Source organism: Strongylocentrotus purpuratus, unplaced genomic scaffold (assembly GCF_000002235.5).
Source record: "Strongylocentrotus purpuratus isolate Spur 01 unplaced genomic scaffold, Spur_5.0 spur5_scaffold_5, whole genome shotgun sequence".
Taxonomy (NCBI): Eukaryota; Metazoa; Echinodermata; class Echinoidea; order Camarodonta; family Strongylocentrotidae; genus Strongylocentrotus; species Strongylocentrotus purpuratus.
The window spans coordinates 13123960-13147592 of NW_022145611.1; the positions used below are offsets into that span (position 1 = coordinate 13123960).

Here is a 23633-nt window from a genome sequence, read left to right on the forward strand (position 1 = left end):
TGATCGGAAATTGGAATCTGAATTAGACAGAGATATCGTGTGCGTCGCGGTGTCCGGCTGCATTGATTTAATACATGCGGTGAGATACTTTTGAGCTTGCGACTCGCACAAAATCGGGCTCTAAATCTGAAAAATACTTGAAATAAAGCTCATTTTATGGTACCCATATATTTTTTACAGGCACGCGTAAGATACTCGATTTTTCAGTTTCGGGTAGCGGGACCGCAGATTACATCGCTAAAATGTGATATTTTAGGATATATTTTCCATTGCAAATGTAGTTCTTCAGTAACTCTGGCATGGTATGTTATGTGTGGGATATGTGATATGCTATTATGCGATGTATTTTAAAGGGATTTTACCATGCATACAACCAATCGGCCGAAAACTGGAGATGGTCGATTACCCCCTCCTTTACTCTACAACAACTTTGAATGGTATGAATTATCCAAGGTATGAGTGAATTTAGGTATAAGAGTGCTTAAAATTTCAATCTTTTTAAACGAAAACTTTTTGCCGAATACCCAATCAAAGGTGAGAGGGTGTCGCTCCGATTCAATCAAAGCCCCAACTTTCGGAGTTAGGTGATTTGGTTTGAGTTTAACCTGAAATTTGGAAATTTGCTACTGGAGCGATGGACCTTGCTTACCTTCCATGTGTTCCTGACTCCTGATGATAATTGAACTGACATGCGATTTACATGAAAAAACGTTTATTTGTGTGATATTGATCCTGGTGAGTGGTCCAAAAATACCAAAATGCATCATGCATGTTTCGTTGTGTGAAAGAGGCTGATTTGGCACTGTTGATTTGATGCCGACTTAATGACAATAGCGAATGGTGTAAAAAGGCGTGTGCTTGCAGCATCTCTAAATTCAGCCAATTCCCTTATGGAGCCAAGTGTTCACATGCACCTAATCCTTACAAAATCCATCTTTATGTACATGATTAGAAATTTGTTTACCTATTCATTGCTTTTAAAGAGTGTTTTCTTGATTTTGCTTATTGAATTGCAGCTGTTGCAGATGCTGTTCGTACAAGCTTGGGCCCAAGAGGCATGGATAAGATGGTCAGTATGCAAGTAGTTTTCTATTGCATTGAATTGTTTAATTTCATTTGGTAATTTTACCGCTTTGAATAATGCAATTCAATCTTCTTTTTTTTTTTTTTTCAAATCAAATTATAATTATACATTTTATTTTTCAAATAATTATGAGATTAAAAGTCGGAGATACTTTTAGCTTGTGATTAAATAGTCTAAGGGTGATAATCAATCCACATTGTGTATCATGTGCTGAATTGCTGAGGAGACAAGAAACTATTACATTTAAAATGGTGGAGCAAAATTGTAATGTTGTGACAATATCCCCCCCAAATAATCCTTTTTGTAAAACATTTGATACTTGTATCTTCAATTATCGTAAACTTCAATGCGAGATTTCAATATGAGCCTACCTACCCCCAAGAAATAGGTCATTAAAGTCTACCAATCACCAAAACATGTTTTCCTTTTGATGTTAGGGGTTCCATGTGGCTATATTGTATTCAAAGAAAGAGTTTCAAAGTTGAAAAGTTCAAATTTTACTCCTACAAAGAGATATAACATTTTAAATACATTGTCAGTGAATAGTAAAAGTTTTCTTGTTGAGTATGCCCACGCACTCACATAGGCCATGGCTCGCATGAAACCCAAGTCCGACTTGATTAGCTTACACACAGTGTTTAATGTCGTTCTTTATTTCTTCAAATATTAATCGTTTACCTATAGAACGCCAGGTCAATTTTTCAGGTCAATTTCATACATTCTAGCTATAGTGATATACACATGATTTTTTCAGGTAATTGGCACACTTTTAAGAAAAAATGATGATATTGATGTGTGGGTAATGTTTTTGATGTAGTATCTATGCCTTGTGACTTAATTTTTTATCTGTGTCTGTTTTGCAGATTCAAGATGCTAAGGGAGATGTAACAATTACCAACGATGGTGCGACCATCTTGAAACAGATGCAGGTCCTTCATCCAGCTGCCAAAATGGTTGGTATCATGAGGGTTATCATTCAGAGATTTCACCATGATTGTAGTGATGATGATGATGATGATGTTTCTAGGTTCTTTGTTTTTTATGCCATTGCCATGATGATGTAGCTTTACTTAGGACACCTCATGAGTCCAACAGTGATCTGAAAAAGGCTATTTCTGAGCAAAGCACATCAGATTGCTGTCACCTGCTAGGAGGTTCCTTTTTGATTATTTATTTTATGATTATTATTATTCTTATGAATCAGTGATTGAAAATACAGAACGTGATGTATCGTGAAGCAGTGTCTCTGTATGCACTTTCAAAATAACACTTCTTTTAGTTTTAGCAGCCTTCATCAACAAATGGTAATTACCAGTACCATAATACCCTGCCAGGTGCTCATTCGCTACACCTGGACTAACAGAAACAATTACAGTCTTAAGTGACATGATTATCCATAGGGCAAGGGCTATGTTTTCCAATCTCTTTGTTGAAAGAATTAATGAACCACTACAATTAAATAAACTTTAATGTCCAAAAATCAATTTCCCAAGAATGGTCATGGAGGAACAGATAAAACTCCCAAGTGATCACCCTTCATCTTGAATGGATCCCTAGAAATATGTTTTAATTATCATTACTGTGTAGTGGAAAAATACTATGTAGTGGAGCCCTTAGTTTGCAGTTTGTGTCAATATTGGTCAGTTACTGATGCTGTCGAATTTTCCCTGGCTAGGCAGGCCACTTCTTAATTTGTGAAGTGTCAGTTGTCTTTATTTTAAAAAGTTCAACCTCAAAAGGGGTTGTGGTTCAATCTATGATAAGTTGGAGAAAGCGACAAATCCATTCTATTTGAATCTCTTCAGTGGTTATATTAATTATTTGAACTTGTTTTGTTTCTTCCTTTCTTGTTCAGCTGGTAGAGCTGTCGAAGGCACAAGATGTGGAGGCTGGTGACGGAACAACAACTGTAGTTGTTATTGCTGGGAGTCTTTTGGAGGCAGCTTCTAGGCTTTTGGACAAGGGTAAATTAAAAAAATAATGCAGATTCACTTGTCATCTCAGCCGTGGGGCGTAATATTTCCATTTGAAAATGAACAGATCGTCTATATCTGGTAACGTACTGAACATGATTTGAATTTGGTTTACCATGTTTTTGCATCTAGGCCCATCGCATGTTTTATTGGGCTTAGTATTCAGTGGGATGTTTAAAATAATCAGTTTGCTGCAGGAAGAGTTGATTGCTATGTTTCGTCCAAATAAAACTTCTCTGTAAATTAGTAAATATGCTGTTGGTGCTTTTGAGAACTAGATATTGTTCAACAGTTACTTCCCACTTTTATGATCGTTTATGCGTGACAGAAAAAACAACTTATTTCACACATTTTATCTGATCACAATAATGGGTATCAAGCTAAAACTTCCACTATCTTATTTTTATGTTTTTTATTGTTTTGGTAACCAGGTATTCATCCGACCATCATATCGGAGTCCTTCCAGCATGCAGCAGACAAGGCATGTGAGATCCTGGCTGATATGTCTGTCTCTGTGAAGCTAGATGATAGAGAAGCTCTCCTACAGAGTGCTACCACGTCGCTCAACTCCAAGGTATGTTGCTCACCAATGCAATAGGAATAGGATCAGGGGCAGGTTCTAACTAAGCTTCAAGGGTGTTTTCCTGCAAGAAATTTCCCATCATGCATCATATTTGAAGAAAAATTACAATAATACTAATATCAGAATAGTTCTGGGCTTAGGTTCTCTGGGTTCTTTGTCTTTTATGCCATTGCCATGATGACGTAGCTTTACTTAGGACACCTTATGAGTCCAACAGTGATTTGAAACAGGCTATTTCTGAGCAAAGCATATCAGATGGTTGTCACATGCCAAGAGGTCCTTTTTGATTGATGAAAATGTATAGCTACCCCAATCGTATTGCTGCAAACCTGCTGCTATACTGTAACACAGTTTACACTTCACATCAGAATTGTTTGCTCTAGCTGAAAAAAGTCACTGTGACTTGCAATTGTTGCTTAAATACATAATAATAATAATAATAAGAAGAAGAAGAAGAATTAAATTCTTCGGCTGAGAGGTGGCTACCCTTAGATACTGCTGAATCCAATGTCTGAGCATGTGATTGCATTCTCATGTTCTGTACTTCAAATTGTGCCTTTTTCTACTTCGGCATCCAGATGTAATAAGTGAAGAAAGTGACACTTCTTTAGAGGTTTTAAAAAAAAACTAATAATGATAATAATCTGGATTTATATAGTGCTTGATACGAAATACCGTCTCTAAGCGCTTTACAGATATTATTACCCCGGTCATCGGATTGTGAGGGCATATGGCATGTAACAACACAAATGCTTTCATCGTCCTACCAAGTCCCCATTTCTCTCATGGGTATGGAGTGGCAAATATATATGAATGCCTTGCCAAAGGACATTAGTGCTGTGTCTGGGATCGAACCCACCACCTTTGCATTTCAAGTCAAGTGCTTAAACCACTCAGCTAAGATACCTCTACTACCAGTATTTACCTTTGTACATCATAAGGAAAAGTTCTTTTAAAAAAATGTGTTATCTTTGTGTCATTCAGGTTGTATCCCAGTACTCAGGTCTCCTTGCTCCCATTGCTGTTGATGCAATCTTGCAAGTCATAGACTCTTCCACAGCCACCAACGTTGATCTAACCGACATCAAATGTATCCAGAAAATAGGGTAAGTGTGTGTGTGTGTGTGTGAGTAGGAGCTCAAATAAAATAAATGAAACACTTGTTGCTTTTTATTATCAGGAATTGTAAAATATCTTGTAGTATTGGTGGTAACTTCCGTGGAAACCGTGACTAGAATAGGCTGTTTAGCATTGTTGCCATAATGGTTAATATTGATGGCAAAGTTACCATCAGTGGTAAACTTTTTACAAGGGGGGTGGGGGGGGGGGCCAGAGGAATATTATTAATTTAGTATTTGACCTGCAGCTTGTGGTCGCTTGATTATTTTGACGTAATCTTTTACCCTGAAATTGCTGTGATGACGTAGCTTTACTTAGGACACCTATGAGTCCAACAGTGATTTTAAAAAGGCTTTCTCTGAGCAAATTATAGTACTGAAATGCTTTCAATATTCCTTCCACGTGCCAGTTTAACATGTTTGAATTTTTGTTTGTTGCCCACGCTGTTTCCCCAGAGAACCGATGATGACACGTCTTGTATTTTAAGAATGTAACCACCTTCTGAATAGCAAAGGACTGGTGTAAAGCTATTAATTAATCAGTTTTCCCCTTCTACATTTCATATGCTACACAGTGGAACTATTGAAGATACTGAATTAGTGAAAGGAATCGTCTTCAGTCAAAAGGCAGCTGGATCTTCAGGGCCACACAAAGTAGAAAAGGCTAAAATTGGTCTAATCCAGTTCTGTCTGTCAGCTCCAAAGACTGATGTAAGTTCAGTGTCCTTATGTTCCTCAGATCTCTAGTTTGTGTTTTGTTTTAATTTTTTTATGTAATTTCCTTGACAAAATAATGTTTGCGGTTTGCTATTCAGTTTGTATGTTGCACCACCCTACAGTTTTCAAGTCCAAGTGGTTAAAGATTATTTTGCAGCCTATTAATTTTTCCGCCTTTTGCTCCCTCTGTTGATATTTTTTTTAAATGTTATGATTACATTCGCAACTCATTGATGCTTCGTTGAAGAAATTGTCAATGGAAATTCAAACTTAATGAATGATAGAAATTAGACAAATTAAAGATATCAGAAAATATATGTGTGCTGTGATGACTTAGCTTTACTTAGGACACCTATGAGTCTTACAGTGATTTGAAAAAGGCTATCTCTGAGCTAAGTATATTACTGATTGATTACATACATACATACATGGTTGAATTTTTGTTTGTGGACCACCTGTATCCCAAGAGAACCGATGATGACATCTTGTGTTTTCCCATGTTTTAGATGGACAACCAGGTAGTAGTATCTGACTACACCCAGATGGATCGAGTGCTGAGAGAGGAGAGGGCCTACATCCTCAACCTTGTCAAACAGATCAAGAAGGCAGGATGTAATGTACTCCTCATTCAAAAGTCTATTCTCAGGTAATACCATTTACTGTTTCTATTGTCCAAAAAACTTGTCATGACAATTGTAATCTTACAGAACTCACCCCCCCCCCTCAATTGTGCAATGATTACAGATTCAGTTGCTTCTGGTAGTCTCAAGCCAAACTTGAGAGTATTTATAGTGAAACTTGTTAGCATGATACCTAATATGCATGTTAACTTGTATCTTTACCAGAATAAAGAAAAAATCTTGCTGAAATCTTATATACTGGAAAGCACCAACACAGATAAGCATACCTACTAGTGGTAGATATTTAAAATGGCCTGTCTGGCCGTATACCAGGCATTCCATGGGAAGCCATGTTCATTTGCTTTATACAGGCACAGCGGAGCACCCCAATTTGCATATCATTAGCGGCCCGTTCTATTTGAATAACCAACGGACATCTGCGTGAATCGAAACATGTGTTTGCTAGAATGTCAAATCTTAAAATTTGTGTTGCGCCTTTATTACTGCCAATATCGCTATGAAACTTTCCATACTAACTACAATTATTATGAACTTGACATCAATGAAATAAATATGAAATTCCATGGAATAAAACTTGAGATATTAATGTGTTTTGAACTTCACCCCTCGATAAACACGACGTATATTTTGTTGTGACTTGACCCTATCAAGCAATGCACGAAGTAGAGACTTGGTATGAATATTCATGAGTGTTGAATCCATACATGGGCGAAGTTTTCGCTTCTCCGCTGTATTTTTTTATAGTTATAACGTTCTTTTTCATGGGGCTTCATTTGTAAAAATTGTAGTCGGCGAACTCATTAAACATGACGTCATTGATCTCAGCGATGTACTGCGCATGCGTCTTAGGGCCCAGTGCAGGCCAGATCGAAACAGCTGAGCCATTAGAGTGCACGTGTGCAGTCGGCTGGCCAGACATGTATAGCCAACGCACACGCGAGGTTCAGACATGACACACATTTGAATGTATGGGACTGGTCATACAATTTTGCGACAACGAAGGATTGTTTTTGTTCGATGAGATTCGGACATTGGGGTATGTTTTGCTCTGACACGACCCTATCAAGCAACTATAGAAAAAGATATTTCAGAAGGATTGAGATTATTAAATTTTCTTTCCGTTCATATGAGGCAATTCTTTCTCACTCTAAAAAAAAGGATGAATTTTACGGGGATTTTGTATCTCATTTTTTCGTTTTTGTTCGTCAAAACTATCCCTTAAATTTCACATTTTCGGTGCATCAATAACTCTTTTTATACACATGAGTGTCTTGCAAATTTATTAAATACTCGATTTAGTAGCTTTGATTGCTGATATTCATCACATTAATGAAGAATTTGTCTTCGAAATTTGTTTACTTTTTTCGCATCGATCGGTACACAATTGTTGATTTTATGCAAATGATGTTTACTGGACGAGAGTCGATCGCACGGTAATTGGGGTGCTCCGCTATGCCTGTGCTTATTAATAGCAAGGGTTTCCGTCGGTACTATTTTGCAGGTAGTATTTATTTATACCTGAAGAGCAATTTCATTAAATTTTGATTGATTATGATAAAATATTCTCAAATAGTTGTAGCTATGAGTGTGTTGCTTTGCTATGATGACGTAGCTTTACTTAGGACACCTATGAGTCCAACAGTGATTTGAAAAAGGCTATCTCTGAGCAAATGGTTCAATCAAATTGCTATAAAATGGTAGATTATCAGATTGTCCTATCTTTCTTTATTTGCATTTTTTACAAAAATTACTCACTTGAATGTATAATTTTGTCTTGTTTTTACAGGGATGGCTTGAGTGACCTAGCCCTTCATTTCTTACAGAAGATGAAGATCATGGTTGTAAAGGATATCGAGAGGGAAGACATTGAGTTCGTCTGCAAGGTGAGATGCTTTGAGAGACCTGAGATATATAAGTGTAAAACCAGAAATTTTCCCCACATGGGAGCTCTCACACTTTGATAATGAATGATGGTTCATTAAAAAAAAATGGCTGAACTTTTTTAATGTTCACCTAAATTCAGAGTTCACATTAGTCATAACTTATACTTATATTTTGTTCTTCTATTGATCTTCTAAATCATAGTACCAAGTAGTTATTCGGGTATGGCATATCAGTTTACCAATCTAAGTATTCTATCTGGCATTACCATTTGAAATGTTTGTTCTTAGCCTGTAATCTAATTGTGAGGCATGATATGTGTATGCCACAAGTTTTTGTTACTCCTCCCTTTCTCCTCTGTATAGAAATTGTGTCTGAAATGTACTGCATCATAATTTCATGTTTGGTAGATTGTGTGCTTTTTGTATTGACATGTGTATCGAATGATGCTTTGCTGTGATGACTTAGCTTTACTTAGGACACCTATGAGTCCAACAGTGATTTCAAAAGGCTATATCTGAGCGAATGATACTGTATATATTTCCCTGTTTCCTTTTATTACAGTCCATTGCCTGCAAACCCATTGCCAAAATCTTCACACTATAATTTAAGAACATTGCAATATATATTTCATACTGTTCCCCTTTTTTACAGTCCATTGGCTGCAAACCCATTGCCAGCATTGACCACTTCACACCAGAATTTTTAGCCTCAGCTGACCTTGTCGAGGAAGTTGTTACAGGCAGCAGCAAAGTCGTCAAGGTGAGTCAGAAATTGTTACTTTAAGACACATAGAAGTGGGCTGTCATGAGGAATTCAACACCATTTGTTCGGGTGTTTACCCAATAACAGGCGTTGTCAATCACCAGAACCAGGCTTCAGTTTTATGACCAACAGGCCTTATGTAATGCTTTGTATTTTCCATCCATTCCCCCATATGGTAAAGTCATGATCTTACTTTTCCCTCACCGGCAGACTCTCTGAGAGACAAGGATTACTAAAATATGTTACTTAAAATCCTATGGGCTGTTGGCAGACAGAGCATGATATCTATATTACTGTCTTCTTTTCGGGTTTCCACAACTTTCATGGCGTTTGAATGCATACTTTGGTATGCAATGTCTAAAAGTATACTAACAGTAGCCCACAATGTAGATGTATTTATTTAGAATTTAAAAATATTAGCAGTTTTGGGGAAAATGACAACCTTCTTAAAAAATATATGCATTTCTGTTTTTAAAGATAAACTCCAGTACTGGTAAAAAAAAAAAAAAAAATTCTCACAGAATCAATTGAAACTTACACTGAATGTTCAAGATTACAAATAAATGACATGTGCCAAACAATTTTGGAAGAAAATGTATACTGGCAGAGTAATGAGCATAGAAAGACAAGGAAATCAAGGTAGTACTAGCCCCGACACCATGTGTGTTGTCCCATATATAGCTTTCTATGTGAGTGCTTGTTACTTTACCAAGACTCTGTCAAATTTATTATGATTTTGATGACTCCAGAACCTTGCAGTGCACACCAATACTTACATGCTACATGATCAACTGTTTCTGATCCTTTCCACACCTTTTCTTTCACAATGCAATCGTATTACCAGTACTAAAGTTTATCTTTAAGCACTGTGTTACAAAGAATAAGTTGTATGAATAAAAAAAGCGTTTTCAAAATTATCAATTCAAATTCAAACTAAATAAATGATAGAAATCAGACAAATGAAATATATCAGATATATATGTGTGCTGTGATGACTTAGCTTTACTTAGGACACCTATGAGTCCAACAGTGATTTGAAAAAGGCTATCTCTGAGCTATTGATTTGTACCTACCAAGACACACTTTGGTATGCAATGTCTAAAAGTATACTACCCCAGTACCCAACAATGTAGATGTATTTATCTAGAATTAAGAATATTATCAGTTGTGGGGAACAATGACAACCTTATGCTAAAACAGGTTCAACAAATGAAGTTAGTATGAGGTCAAAGTCATTTGTTTAATGTGATTGTAGACCCAGGGTTAGAAATAATGACTATTAAAACTGCATCTAATAGGCATATCAAGTCTTATCTACCAGCTTACGATACTGTGATACAAGCCAGTATTGCATTCTTTCATATTCCTTTATCATTTTCTTGACATCCCCAGATCACCGGTGCAGCTACCCCGGGCAAGACCATGACTGTCCTGGTGAGGGGATCCAATAAGCTCATTCTAGAAGAGGCTGAACGCTCAATCCACGATGCTCTGTGTGTCATCAGATGCCTGGTCAAGAAGAGGTATGTTAGCAAGGGCAGCATTTCACGAAACCGTCATAAATACAAGTTCGCAAACATGTAATTGAAAGGCATGTGTTGTAATCAACAAGTGATTTAATGGGATGTCGGTAAACTTGTATTTATGATGGTTTCTTGAAACAATACCCTGGTATCTTTTTGTTGAGAGCTATTTCAGTGAGGAATCAAAAAGATAAAAAATTATTAGAAAGATAGATAGCCAGTGGAGTTAAGTATCTGTCTATATAGTATGTGTGACAATTACATCGAGATCTTGAGTTTTTGATCTGGTCTCCAGACTTAAAATAAGTCCTTTGGTCTGTCTTCTATTACTCCGTTTGAAGTAAACCATGACTTCTCTCTTCCAACAGGGCTCTGATTGCCGGTGGAGGAGCACCCGAGATCGAGGTCTCGCACCGCATGACCGAGTACAGCCACAGCCTGAGCGGCATGGAGGCTTACTGCTTCCGAGCGTACGCTGAGGCCATGGAGGTCATCCCATCCACGCTGGCCGAGAACGCTGGTCTGAATCCTATCAGCGTTGTGACCGAGCTCAGGAATAGGCATGCACAGGGAGAGAAGACTGCTGGTATCAATGTCAGGAAGGTACGTCCCTCTTGAGATAATAATAGAAAAATGATAACAATTAAAAAGATGATGTGATACATTTGATTTATAGTGTGCACATTCAAGCAATACAAAGTACATATTAAAAGGCAGAGTATTAAATTATGAACTTCATGGGATGAAAATATTGGCCCTTTCTGTGCCTTTCTGGTTGGAAAGAATATTAATTAAACTTTCAGGTGTACATCTAATAATACTTTTTTCTTCAATCTTTTGTTTTTCCTAGGGTGCAATCACTAATATCCTGGAAGAGAATGTAATCCAGCCTCTGCTGGTATCAACCAGTGCAATCCAGCTGGCTTCAGAGACGGTGCGAAGTCTCATGAAGATTGATGACATTGTGAGTATAACGAGGGAGTAATGCGATTAACTACATGAGTTGTTTTGCTAGTTGCTGAACAATTTCATCAGGATGGTTTGAATAATTGAGGAAAGAATTCTATGACACATCCAAAATGTATTTACCTGTGTGACATTTTTGTCACATATGCATGTGAGGAAATTGTTTGACCTGTTATTGCAAATGTACGACTTAATCTTTGTTGACATTAGTTGCTGTGTTAGCATATGTTCTGGTAATGGACTCTTGGCTTTTCTGGATTCCAAATTATAGTAGATACTGTCATAATTATTGCAAGGCTCTTCTTAAAAATAAATGCATTTCTGTTTTTGAGTACTGTGTTACAGAGTTATGTGAGAAAGAAAAAATTTCAAAATTATCAATAGAAATTAAAACTAAATAAATGATAGAAATCAGACAAATTAAAGATATCAGAAAATATATGTGTGCTGTGATGACTTAGCTTTACTTAGGACACCTATGAGTCCAACAATGATTTGAAAAAGGCTATCTCTGAGCAAAATATATATTAGTGAAATGCAAATCAATGTTCCTTCCATGTGCCAGTGGGAGTAATGTAACTACATGAGATAACAATACAACATTAAAATCAATTATTAGAACAAGGAGGGCAGATTTTTAGGCCTTCATGCCTCCTCATTTCAGCCTCTTCGGGCTTTATATTGTACAGAACTTAGGGAGACGTGCTACAAATACCTTTGGTGAAAATTGTCATTGAGATATTTATGACTTGAGGAAATGTACAATTGACTTATTTTTTGTAGACATTATTTGGTGTGCTATGGCAATGGACTCTTTTCTGGATTACAAACTATAGTAGTTACTGTCATAATTATTTCAATGCTCTCCTTAAAAAAATAAATGCATTTCTGTTTTTGACCACTCTGTCACAAAGAATAAGATTTATGAGTAAGATAAGATAGTGTTTTCAAAAGAGAAATATATAATCTAAGTCATAATTTTGTCTCCTCTCTTTCTCATCAGGTCAATGCCCGATAACCTTCATGGCGGTACAGGAGTTTGTGAAGCAGTATCTATGTAATTGTAGCTGAGTGGAGTGGAGTATTGTGACAGCACTGTTTAATATAATACATACACATGTGAGCCAACCCAGAATTCCCATCCATCACCTAAACAGGCAGATATATAGACCATTCAAGACACGTTCACACTCTACACCCAAGGAGAAGTAAAGCATGTTTGGAAGCAAAGATATGAATGAGCCTACCAACATTCCACATGTGGAAGTAACATTCATTTCCATATTGACTTGTGAGAGCCAGAAGGGCCTTAACTCTGTGCTTGACTATATGAGTCATCGCCCTTCTAGCTCTCAGTAAATGAAGTTTAGAATATTAGTTCTCAAGATTTCAGGTCCTGACAACTTTCTTTACAAGGCTTCATTGTCATTCAACACATATGAGACTCTACCATGTCCGAGTCTATTTTCAGGAACCAACTGGTATCCCTCTTTTCTAAAATCCTTAAAAAGAAACATGGGTTTAATAACATCAATAGAAATTACAGTAGTAACCACCTAAAAGGATGGAATGGTCTCTATCTTACATTCTGCAGGGTAAATATTATTTACTTGGTACAAGGAATTCATGCTTACAGTTAGCAATTTTCTGCAACATTACAATATGTCTCTTTATATTGGATATCAGCCAACTGACATGACATACTACAACTACAAAATGTTACCTGAAAATGTAGAGCATTTTTTTCACCAGTTCTACTTATGTACAATGTTGCATGGATGTTTAAATGCTTTTCTGGAACCTATTTAAGAAAATTAAGCAGTATACTCAAGGTCGGGTCATTGTTACTGAAAAAGGTTCCACACTGATAATGCCCTCTATAGGAATAGAACTCTGTATGGTCTCCCAGTACAGCTCCCATGGTGCAGCAGTGATGTTGTCATCCTACTTAACACCCAAGTGAGAGACTGTTTTCCCTTACAGTGCTGGACCCCTTTATCGAAGTAATAACATGTTAGAGAAACAAAAGAGGCATTTGAAATAAGTGATATTCATCTTTGTAAAGTTTTCCCTTTTTGTAATTAATTTCATAATATACATGTTTCTCATGCTTGATGTGTTGTTTCTTTTGTACTATAATTTTGATATATATATGTATTGTGAATGTCATGGGCATAAACAATCTCCATGTGAGAGGTAGAATGCCTTGCAGTTTAATAAAAGCTGAAAGTACCAGCGCTGTGGACAAAAAAAAATGCGGATTTATTATGATATATGATGAATTGGAGTCCTGGAGTAACGTGAATAACTGTGTTTAGTGAATGTAATTAATCAAGTTAGAACAAAGCCTTGATGATTTGATCCATTATTATAAAGCTGGACATATCGGCAGTGATAAAATGATTGGTGATGAATGGGGGTGGTAGGAAAGGATGATGCTTCTAGTCTAGAATAATGATGAAGTTTGTTCTTCAATTGAATTTTTAAATAAATATTAACAAAGATTATAGAAATGATTGATTGAGAAGAGAGGTGTTGGATAATAAAGGTAAATCTAGTTTGAGGATGATGGTGATGATTGTTGAAAAATTGTGGTAGACCGTAGTTGGTAGCAACATGAATCCAGTTTGAAGATGTCGATCACAATTGATTAGGGTGATGAATGTGGCTGTTAGCAAGGATGATGTTGATAATTCCTGCATATGATGGATGAACATCAAGGAAAGTTTTCCTACAAAATTACAGTAATTACAACAACAAAAAGAAGACGAGCCTCTTCAGAGTGCCTTTTGCTAGATTTCCTATGGATATGATCATATGATGATAGAAGTTGAAACATTTTACTGTTCTTCTTGGAACTTTGGAATATGTTGGTTTATAATGATCTAAAATAATGCTCGAGAAGACCATAAAACTGTTTTATGTTGTAAGACTCAGAATTGTGCAGGCCCCTTCTGAGCATAAACAAATTTGAAATACTAGTAGTTTTTTTTTTAATACAAATTTTCAATTTAGACAATGGATACTTTGATAATTATTTTTCACATGAAAACAATCGGTATCACCACCAACATCTATATCACAACCACCACCATAACCAAGACCACAATAATCACTACCACCCTCTACCAACAGCTCTTTTTTAGTGGCCCACACAGAATCGTAATAAATACTTTTGAGAAATTTGTGAGTTACTGCTACCATGGGAATGGGAAATGTACTCGGAAATATATACATTAAAAGAGGCTTTTATCAATACAAGTGTGATGAGTCAATATATTCCAGCACAGAATCGAGAGAGAGAGAGAGAGAGAGAGAGAGGTTTTATTGAGACCAGCTCATATATAGTGCCTTGGGGGATGCATGTTATTAACAAAGAAAGCATCACTCGTTAGTGAATGATTGACGGCTATGTGCATTTGAAGAATTGTTTATTCAGCTGACAGCTCAACAATAGAGAACAGAATACAAAGAGTTATCATTCAAAACTGTACGTGGGTTTTATCATATATCTAAACAAATCTTAAAGAAAATGATTTCTTAACTTAAGAGCACACATTGAGTAATACAATTTCTCATGCAAATATTTACACACCACCATTATGTAAATAAAGGCTAGCAATCAAAGTAATTTGTATTCCAGCCCTTAGCTAGATGTTAAGTCAATCAAAATCATAATTGTGAAATGTGAATTTAATGATGTTAATCGCGGACGAAAAATAAAATCACGAGGCCCGACTTTTGTTTCTTGTCCGACAATGCAGTCAGTGTAGTTTCCATGCCAACTGAATTTTAAAGCTATTGCTCTACTCTCGCGGCCCTATATCTAGCTGAGATGATGAATTATTCTTTCTGCGATCATTTATTTACATCTTAAGTTTAGGTATTTTGGGAAGCGAGAAAAGAAAGAAGAAAAATAGATTATGTACATGTATGACTGAAGGAAAATAGAATATTCTCTAGAAAATGTGATTTTAAACCGAGACTGTGAGATAGAGCCACCGGTTATGCACTACCGGTATCCCTAGTAGCTTTTTAATCGGAAAATATGTGTGATTTATTTTTTCAGAATAGGCCGACACGTATTCGTCTACCTATGAAAAGCATTATCTTGAAAGCAAAATCAATAACCCCGATCAACAATGTTCATATCTTGAAAATTTAAAGATATATAATAGTTGTGTGCGTGTTTTAATGAACTTTTCCCGGCATCCAGCGCCACCCGCCCCACTCCATAAACTATAAGATCTGCAGCTTATTTTGGGAGATGGGAGAGAAGAAAGTTGATCAAATTGCCCCCAAATTTAAAAATGAAAATTTTTATCATTATATGTGTAATAAGAAAGAGAAAAGATCTCACGCGTTTAATTTGATCTGAGTGCTTCGGTTCACGAGTTCATACCAGGATGACAAAAGGGCACCGTGAAGAACTTCGTGGTATAATGTGCCATGCGCGATGAGCAGACGACAAACGAGGGTATATGATACCGGTATTGGTATCGTTCTGATGCATCTTGCACCTGTAGCTGTTACGCTGTCCTCTGTCTTATCCAGCATAAATGGATGAAGCGCTCATCAGTGATTACTGATATGTTTCCCATATATTGATGTAAGTACACAATTTACTTTCATACATTGCATGCTTCTTAGGTCAATTTTGTAATGATCGCAAATGCGTGGATAATGATATAAGCATGCATGGAGATATTGAAGACGTGAACAATACTGCTTGGCCTTGTGTGGTGGTGTGCAGCATACGTGCAGTGGCGTGAACCATATATACCAGAACTGTTGTGAATGCATTTTCATTGGTGTGTTTGCGTGCAGTGCAGATGATGATACTCAAAACCATGACGTGATGATATTTTGTCTTTCTCCATTATGCATTACCAGGTCTCTCCCATTTAGTAGTTTATTGGGACCGTACGTAGCACAGGGACTTTCAAAGTGGTGGAGGGGGGGGGGGGGGGGTGGTGGTGGGGCCTGGGGCACCATTGACATTGTAGAGGTGTCGTGGTCGAGTGGATACGTCGCTGGACTGTCGATCACAAGGTCTGTGGTTCGAATCCTGCCGCGGCACCAATGTCCTTGATCTACACTTGCTACACTCCACCCAGGTGAAGTAAATGGGGACCTGGTAGAAATTCATTCCTTGAAACGCAGCGCACGTAACAGCTGCACTGCTAAAGCCAGGGTAATTATGCTGCATTATTGTACAACGCTTAGAGACTTCTGATAAAGTAAGTGTTAGGCGCTATATAAGTAATTAGATCTATAATCATTATTATTATATTTTGTTTAAGTTCAAAAGAGCAGCTGAAAAGAGCAGTTTGTAAAAGATATGTAGGCCTATACACTATTGTTTTGGGGAGGTTGGATGGGAACTCAGATCATGAATGTTTAAAGATGTAGTTTAGGAGCAAAAACTTTCTAAGCTAAAAGCTAGGGGCACCTTGAAAAAGGGCACATAGCTGGAGTTCCTCTACTTGTAGGGACACTATCAATTACATGTACAAGCTGGCAGTGGTATTTCTAAGCTCAAATGGGCACCTTGAAAAGGGGCACATAGGGACACTATCAATTACATACTGTATAACATGGCAGTGATATTGTTGGTATTGAAAAGGGGGCACATTTCCAGCACTCTGTCCTCAAAATGCTATAGGATGACAATCTTACATCAGTTGAGTTAAACACGTCACAGCAATTTAAAGGAGAACAAATCTTTTTGTTTAAAAAGGGGCACATTTCTTAATAACATGACTTTGTGTAGTAAGGATGTTTTAAAGCATAGAAATGAGTATGATGATGCTTTGAAAAGGGCACTATTCATTCTTGTCATATTGGGGAGTGGGGACATTGTGCACCACTGCCCTATGCTCCACTATCTTACATTGTGGCAGGTGCAATTATGTAGGCTTACCCGTTCCTACGTAAGCTGCTTCAAATCTTTGAAATGAAATGTTGCTCTTTTGAGGACTTTATAAAAGGGGGTATTTTGTAAGCAACATAAAGAAATAAAGGTAAAAGAAGCACTTATCAGGAGAGAAAATTATTGATCATAAAATGGCACATATTACAAAGGAAAAGGAGCACTTTCGAGAGATGAAATGGGGCACTTATTAGAGAGTAAAATGAGCACTTAAAAAAACTAAAATAAGGCACCTGTCCAGATTAAATAGGCACTTGTCATTGATTAAATGGGGTACTTATCATTGGTAAATGGGGGAACTTCGGAGATACTTAATTCCCCCCCCCCCTCCCTCTGCTAAGTTAGAGGTGCTCCCTGGGGAAAGGGCAGGAGGTGCCCTCCCATTTTGTATATCTTTGCAAAGGAAATGCTGCTTTAGGGGGAAGGCTTTCATTTTTTTCTTGTCTCTGTTACACCCTTCACTCCCCTTGACTGTAATGTGCTCTCTCGTCCCCTCATGGGGAGAGCATTTATGTTAGCAGCTTGGGAGGGGGTCAGGTTCTTTTCTGTACTAAGTGTATCAAGATAAATTAAGTTTTTGCATTTCCCCTCGATCCCTGCCCATAAGTGCCCCCTTTTTATCTTTGAAGAGTACCCCTTTTACTTTGACGAGTGCCCCTTTTTAGTTTTAATGAGTGCCTTTACCTCTTCTGATAAGTGCCCTTTTTCAAATGTGATGAGCGCAATTTTTTCAAATGGGATAAGTACCCCAGTCAAATATGATAAGCTCCCCTTACTTACTTTTGACAAGTGTCTCTTTTTCTAATAAGTACCTTTTGATGCCCTTTTACAGTCATCTAAAGAGTCATATGTAGCTCCAAAGAGTAAGATCAGCTTTGTGTAGATTATAGTAACACTAAGGTACTCCATTGCTACCTACCACAAAAGTCAGTGTAGCTGGGGTAAGGGGCACAATCAAGGCCCGAAATACACAGGTTAACGGGCAATTCGCCCCCATGAGCTACAAATCGCCTCCGTCAGATTGCTCAAGGGGCGATAGCAAAATTCTAAAATCGCCCCGTGGAATTATGAAATACCGGTAAAGATTATTTTTTCTGTATAACTTTCACACAATATTGAGTTTGCTCAATCCATTAAATGGAAATAAGATCAGCCTACAGGATTTCTCGCTTGAATTTATCGGTGTCTGGAGGCCACCATATTGTAAACAAATGTACGCTTATTTGCCGCAAGATGGCGCTATATTGCCCATCTCCACATCTCTATGAGAATTTCTGATGAGAATTGGTGTCAGCAGCGGCTATACCGCGCCGGTAGTACTGGCCAGTAGTACCTGTGTGCACACTGCAGCGCCATATTTGCTGGAATTAGAGGCAATCGCATTGGGATGTGTGAGAGCATATTGAGAAGAATAGAAAGACCAAAGATGTAGTGGAAGGATATGGTAAAGACTAAGAAAGAATGTAATTAAGGTTGCTCCGAATCATGAGGAGGAAATGGAGAGAATGTCATTACGGGATGAAAGTCAGTAACCCCATGTAACTTGTAAAGTTGTAAGAGAGAAATGCTGACTTAAATAAACGATAGTGATGAAATAGTAAAGAATTGAGGAGTATCATGGGTACCAATTCAATGAAAATTTGTTTGTGAGAATTTGTGAGAAGGCTCACGGGGGCTCTTTATTTTCTTGGAAGAGCCCCCTTGGAAAACAAATTATAGGCAAAAATTCATAAGAACTAATTGTAACCCTTGAGAAATATAATTGTGCTCATTTTCAATGCTATCACTTCAATTGCCCCTTCTTTAGCTAAGTTATTTGAGATAACAAATGTGCCCTTGATTACACTGAAGTGCATACCATTGAATGATCATGACATATTCTACTTAAATGTCAAAAGAGACATCTTCCGACCTATCAATTATCATCCCATCTCTTAGAAAGACACTCTGCTGCTCCTCAATTAGTCTACAGCCAACCTACTTCAGACCCAGCACGATGTGCAGTGAGGGAAAATGCTTCGTGCCTGCAAACTTATAATATTAAAGTCTGATGCATATGGTATACAGTAATCATAATAACGATAGTGCTGGTATATATCCACCAGCTATGCGCTCATAAACTTGCTCTAAAATATAATCAATACTAATAATCGTTTTAACTCTGTAGGTGAGCTGCTCGTGGTACAAACAGTTATAAAAACAATATTGAATGGTCCAGGAAGTAATTTGCAGTGACAATGTTTAGTCTACAGCCAGCACACTTCAGACCTTGCATTGTTCAATGACTGACAAGGGCTTCAGTGTGCAAAGTAATGATTATATTAGGCCTGTTTGCATCAGCTGTTTGGTGATTGGCAGATCCCAAGCTAAGGGTTCAACAAGTCGAGCAGGAGGGGCCTGCAGAAATGGATCACACAGGAGGCATGCATTAAAGGGCGTAGCTTGGCCACTTTTAATGGGGGGGGGGGGGATCGAAGAATGTAATTTTCTGGCAAGTTCACTGAAAATTTTCTGACAGGCCAAAATGACAACGTTAAATCAATTTTGTGATTTGCCTTCAGATTTTTTATTTCCAAATTTGCCAACAAAAACAATTTAATGGGGGTGTTACACATTCTACCCCAACCCCTCAATCTTCGCCACCCCAGTAATACCCCTCTAGTCATTAGGCTCTTGTACCGAGAAATGAGCAAATCTATAGTCCCCAAAATGATTTTGATGAATGCTGATGGTTTGATGTCTCTAGTCAAGGAAGCAAAACAGGGCCTAATCACCCGCATAATGGTCTGCACGCTCTCATCATTACCTGTGCTCTAGCTCATTGGAATCTATGTCAAGTTAATGTGCACTCACCGTGTGAAAACATCCTAAAGCAATAGAAAACAGAACTTGTTGCTTGGATTAAAGATAGAGTTGAGTTCTGGGGTGGTATTCAATTCAATACCTATGTCAGAAATATGAGTATTGTAACTCAGTTTTTTACTTAAATAAAATAGTTAACCATCATTGGTAATGGTATTCAGGTGATGCTTTTGGCTTTACATTAACCTTAATTTACCATAGCAGGCTTAAGCCAATTATTTTGGAGGCTTTGATTGGAAGGTTAATGATTTTCATACACTTTCATCATAAGCAGCGCACGTTTATTGCCCTTTATTTTAGATTGATAATGTGGTGTCACAATGCTTACCAGTAGTTTATTACCTTAAAGTCTTATCTGAATATGAGTTAAGAGATAACTTAGTCAAGCAAAAAGTACAATACTGACTTTAAGGGGGAAGTACATTAATATTTAATTGGTTTTAATAAAAGCAGAAAATTGAGACATACAAAATAGTGAAAATGTAAGCAAATATATCTGATTAAAAAAATGAAAGTTTTGAATGTTTGAAGTTGTCATCATTGAAACACAAATTAGCAACACAGTGACCTATCTTGCGAGTTCCTCTCCCACATGGTCTGTACAGATTTTTTTATATATAAATTTCAATATCTTAGTTATTTGATAAGGGAATACATTTGTTTTATACAGGGGTTAAGAGAACATATTAGCAATAATTATATTTAGGGTGAGTGTATCATTGAATGTTTTCTTAAAGTTTTTTAGTTTTTTAGTACAGGGAAAATGGGAAAGGAGCTCCCAAGATATGTGACAGAGTTGCCAATTTGTGTTTGATTGATCGCAAATTCAAAAATTCATAAATTTCTTAATTGTAATCGGTTTTTCAGTGCTCAAACTGTGTCTCTGACCTGTTTCTCTCATTTTTCTGCTTTCATTAAAACAAACTTAATATAAGGGTGGTACCATGGACTTTCCCTTTAATCTGCGTAATGAATTGAATATTAAAGGTCATATGCTATTGCATAGTGAAAGAAACTGTCTGGAAGCAAATGGGATAGATTGTACCAGACAAGCTGTGAGGTATTGTGATCATCAAAATGATATATAAGTGACTCAATCTCAATAAAACTCACATATATCACCAAAATGTGTTGTGGTATGAAAGTGTGGTCAAAGCTTCACACCTATTTCATATATCAAATGTAACGCCATATTTGACGAGCAATCCTTTTCAGAGGATGTTTCTTTTTTGATATTCTTCTAAATCGACATGAAAAGAATGAAAAAGCTCACAAATTAGCTGTCACCTTTACCAGAATTTAGCATCCTAAATTTTAAAGCTGTTTGCCATACAGTATCAAATTGTGATATGTACCATGGATCCCTCCAAGTTTTTAATAAATTTAAGGACATACCTTGGCAAAGGGAGTGGACACATCGCCGTTAGTGCATTTCATGTACCAAACCGATTAAAAACAATCCTGATGTCTGCACTTTCTATGTCCAAGTTGCCACTTTGTAGATTTAATTATGATAAAGTCTTGTATTGTATTCAATGGAGTTTCTTTCTCTCTAAAAATCCTAGCAAACCAATCTATATGTGCAATAATTTACTCTGTTTCTGTTTACTGTCATGTGGCCCCTCTTTTTTTTTCTTCATTCCACTGATATGCTTTAGTAACTCAACTAAATTTTATCTTTGTTTTGAAATTTGTTATAACTTTTAAATTGATTGCTTGGTGACACCTGTTCATTGTGTGATCAGATTTGATTAAATTCATTGCATGTGCAAAATATATTAAATCAATACCCGTAAATCTACTTTGTAATTAGCTTTATGCATTTAGCAGTAGTAACTTTAAAGGTTCTAATTGCAATTTACATCAATATTATGGAGCTTAATGTTTTGTTTTGACTTAATGTTCTGTCCATAATACATTTACAGCTCTGTTGATTATCGACATACAATTTGGGGTATATTGCAGGGGGAGGGCACTTTATCCCAGTAGCTTATGTACCATAACCCAATTAAATACCAGATGTATTTCATACTTTCTGAGCCTTGACACAAAAGGGGGGTTTGCAAGCTCCACCCAATAGCAAATATTCCACTAGCATCAGTTTGAAAATAATTTCATGTGGGAAATATAATATATTTGAGCAGCATGAAAAGTTTTGATATAGCAGGTTATGTTTATATTATTGGGTTCAAAGTCTCTAGGTTAAAACTGTTCTGTTATGGGGTATCAATTAGATGATATTGTGGACTGAGAAATATTTACACATCTAAGGTTCTTTAGGTTAATGTAAATAGGATCTGTATATATGATTGTTTGTTGGACTCAACTTCTGTTACAATATATAAGCAAATGTGTAAATATTTTCCTTGAGTGTGAATAAAGCATATAGACACCATTTTTATGCAATTTAGATATATTGTTCTGAGTCAGTGTTAATATACCGCATCTAGTTAGTCATATCCTTATGGGCATAACGAAAGCTATCATCAGATTTCTGTGATGTCAATTTTAATGCCCCTTTTTACTAAAAAAAAAAAAGCAACTTTCTAACATAAATTTCACATTAGTTACTGGTTTATTTTGTACCCCCCCCCCTCTCTCTCTCTCTCTCTCTCTATCACTTAATTACAGAATATCTAAGCTCTTCAACAACCACATTCATCCAAGAGTTGGGATCTAAACTAACATGACATCTGATGGAAGGGGTTGAAAAGATATAGAGGACAGAGGTCATTGACGTTGAAGTGCTTCTGGCTTCCTGGCCCAGAGGCCTTGCCACCCTGCCAAGTGAGCAAACAGATCTAGCTCTCTCACATCCCACATGCACTGATTGCTCACTTACAAGTTGACCCCACCAATCAACCACTGGTGAAGCAATCAACCAATCAGGATGAGTCTGGAGGAGAGTCCATCGGGGGCGGCGTACGAGTCGCTGGGTGCCGATGACTCGGTGCTCACTTTTCGAAAGAGCGAGCAGAAGAGAGGTACGATGGGTAGAGGCAATAGATCGCATCTGATTCTGATCTGGATAGTGGGGCTTTGTATAGGTGTTGGGGTGGGGGTGCTCATTGGATGGTTCTCCTCCCAGGCAAAGTTTCCAGATGAGGAGGCATACAACCTGTGGAGACAGGCTCTGACAGAAGAGGATGCACAAAAGATATCAAAACTTCTCATCGATGAGCTCAAGGCAGATAATATCAAGGAAAATCTCAGGTAATCATCACTTAATTTGTTGACAGTAACTCAGAATAGCTGCCGTTATCATTCCTATTTTGGAGAAATGATTCCTATTTTTGGTCTTGAAACTAATTTTATAAACACTACACTTCTCATCTTTATACATATAATTATGTAAAATTGACTGTATTCCTATTGTTTATTGTGAAAGGTTGGAAATTGCCTACGTTTCAGGGAGTGATTGAGAAAAACACAACATACTTCCAAATCAAAAAATTTGAGAATATATTTTCAATGCCATGCAATATTTTACGACCCCATTGCAATATTTTACGACCCCATTGCAATGGGATATTCTGTTGAGTCCAATTGTTTCTGAATGTATACCTGACTAATACAAATAAAATAATA

At 37.0% G+C, this 23633-nt stretch overlaps 2 protein-coding genes across 3 annotated transcripts in view; both read left to right on the forward strand.

The window, feature by feature from the left end:
- The window catches only part of LOC579722 (T-complex protein 1 subunit delta), a 29753-nt gene extending 16247 nt beyond the window's left edge, over nt 1-13506 (forward strand). Inside the window, exons 2-14 of the mRNA XM_030999398.1 lie at nt 1017-1069; nt 1948-2037; nt 2940-3048; nt 3489-3631; nt 4625-4746; nt 5334-5469; nt 5982-6121; nt 7903-7999; nt 8652-8759; nt 10155-10285; nt 10654-10888; nt 11136-11249; nt 12255-13506. Of these exons, the coding sequence (XP_030855258.1) occupies nt 1017-1069; nt 1948-2037; nt 2940-3048; nt 3489-3631; nt 4625-4746; nt 5334-5469; nt 5982-6121; nt 7903-7999; nt 8652-8759; nt 10155-10285; nt 10654-10888; nt 11136-11249; nt 12255-12269 (1493 nt within the window). The 3' untranslated portion in view covers nt 12270-13506. The remainder of the gene's footprint in view (nt 1-1016; nt 1070-1947; nt 2038-2939; nt 3049-3488; nt 3632-4624; nt 4747-5333; nt 5470-5981; nt 6122-7902; nt 8000-8651; nt 8760-10154; nt 10286-10653; nt 10889-11135; nt 11250-12254) is intronic.
- A 2172-nt stretch (nt 13507-15678) lies between these two features.
- LOC579656 (N-acetylated-alpha-linked acidic dipeptidase 2) overlaps nt 15679-23633 on the forward strand; it is a 36559-nt gene continuing 28604 nt past the window's right edge. The window contains exons 1-2 of one of the 2 annotated variants that reach the window (XM_030999073.1): nt 15679-15860; nt 22677-23258. In XM_030999073.1, coding sequence (XP_030854933.1) covers nt 22936-23258 — 323 coding nt within the window. In that variant the 5' untranslated portion in view covers nt 15679-15860; nt 22677-22935. The remainder of the gene's footprint in view (nt 15861-22676; nt 23259-23633) is intronic. The other variant, XM_003723546.3, reaches the window with a different exon arrangement.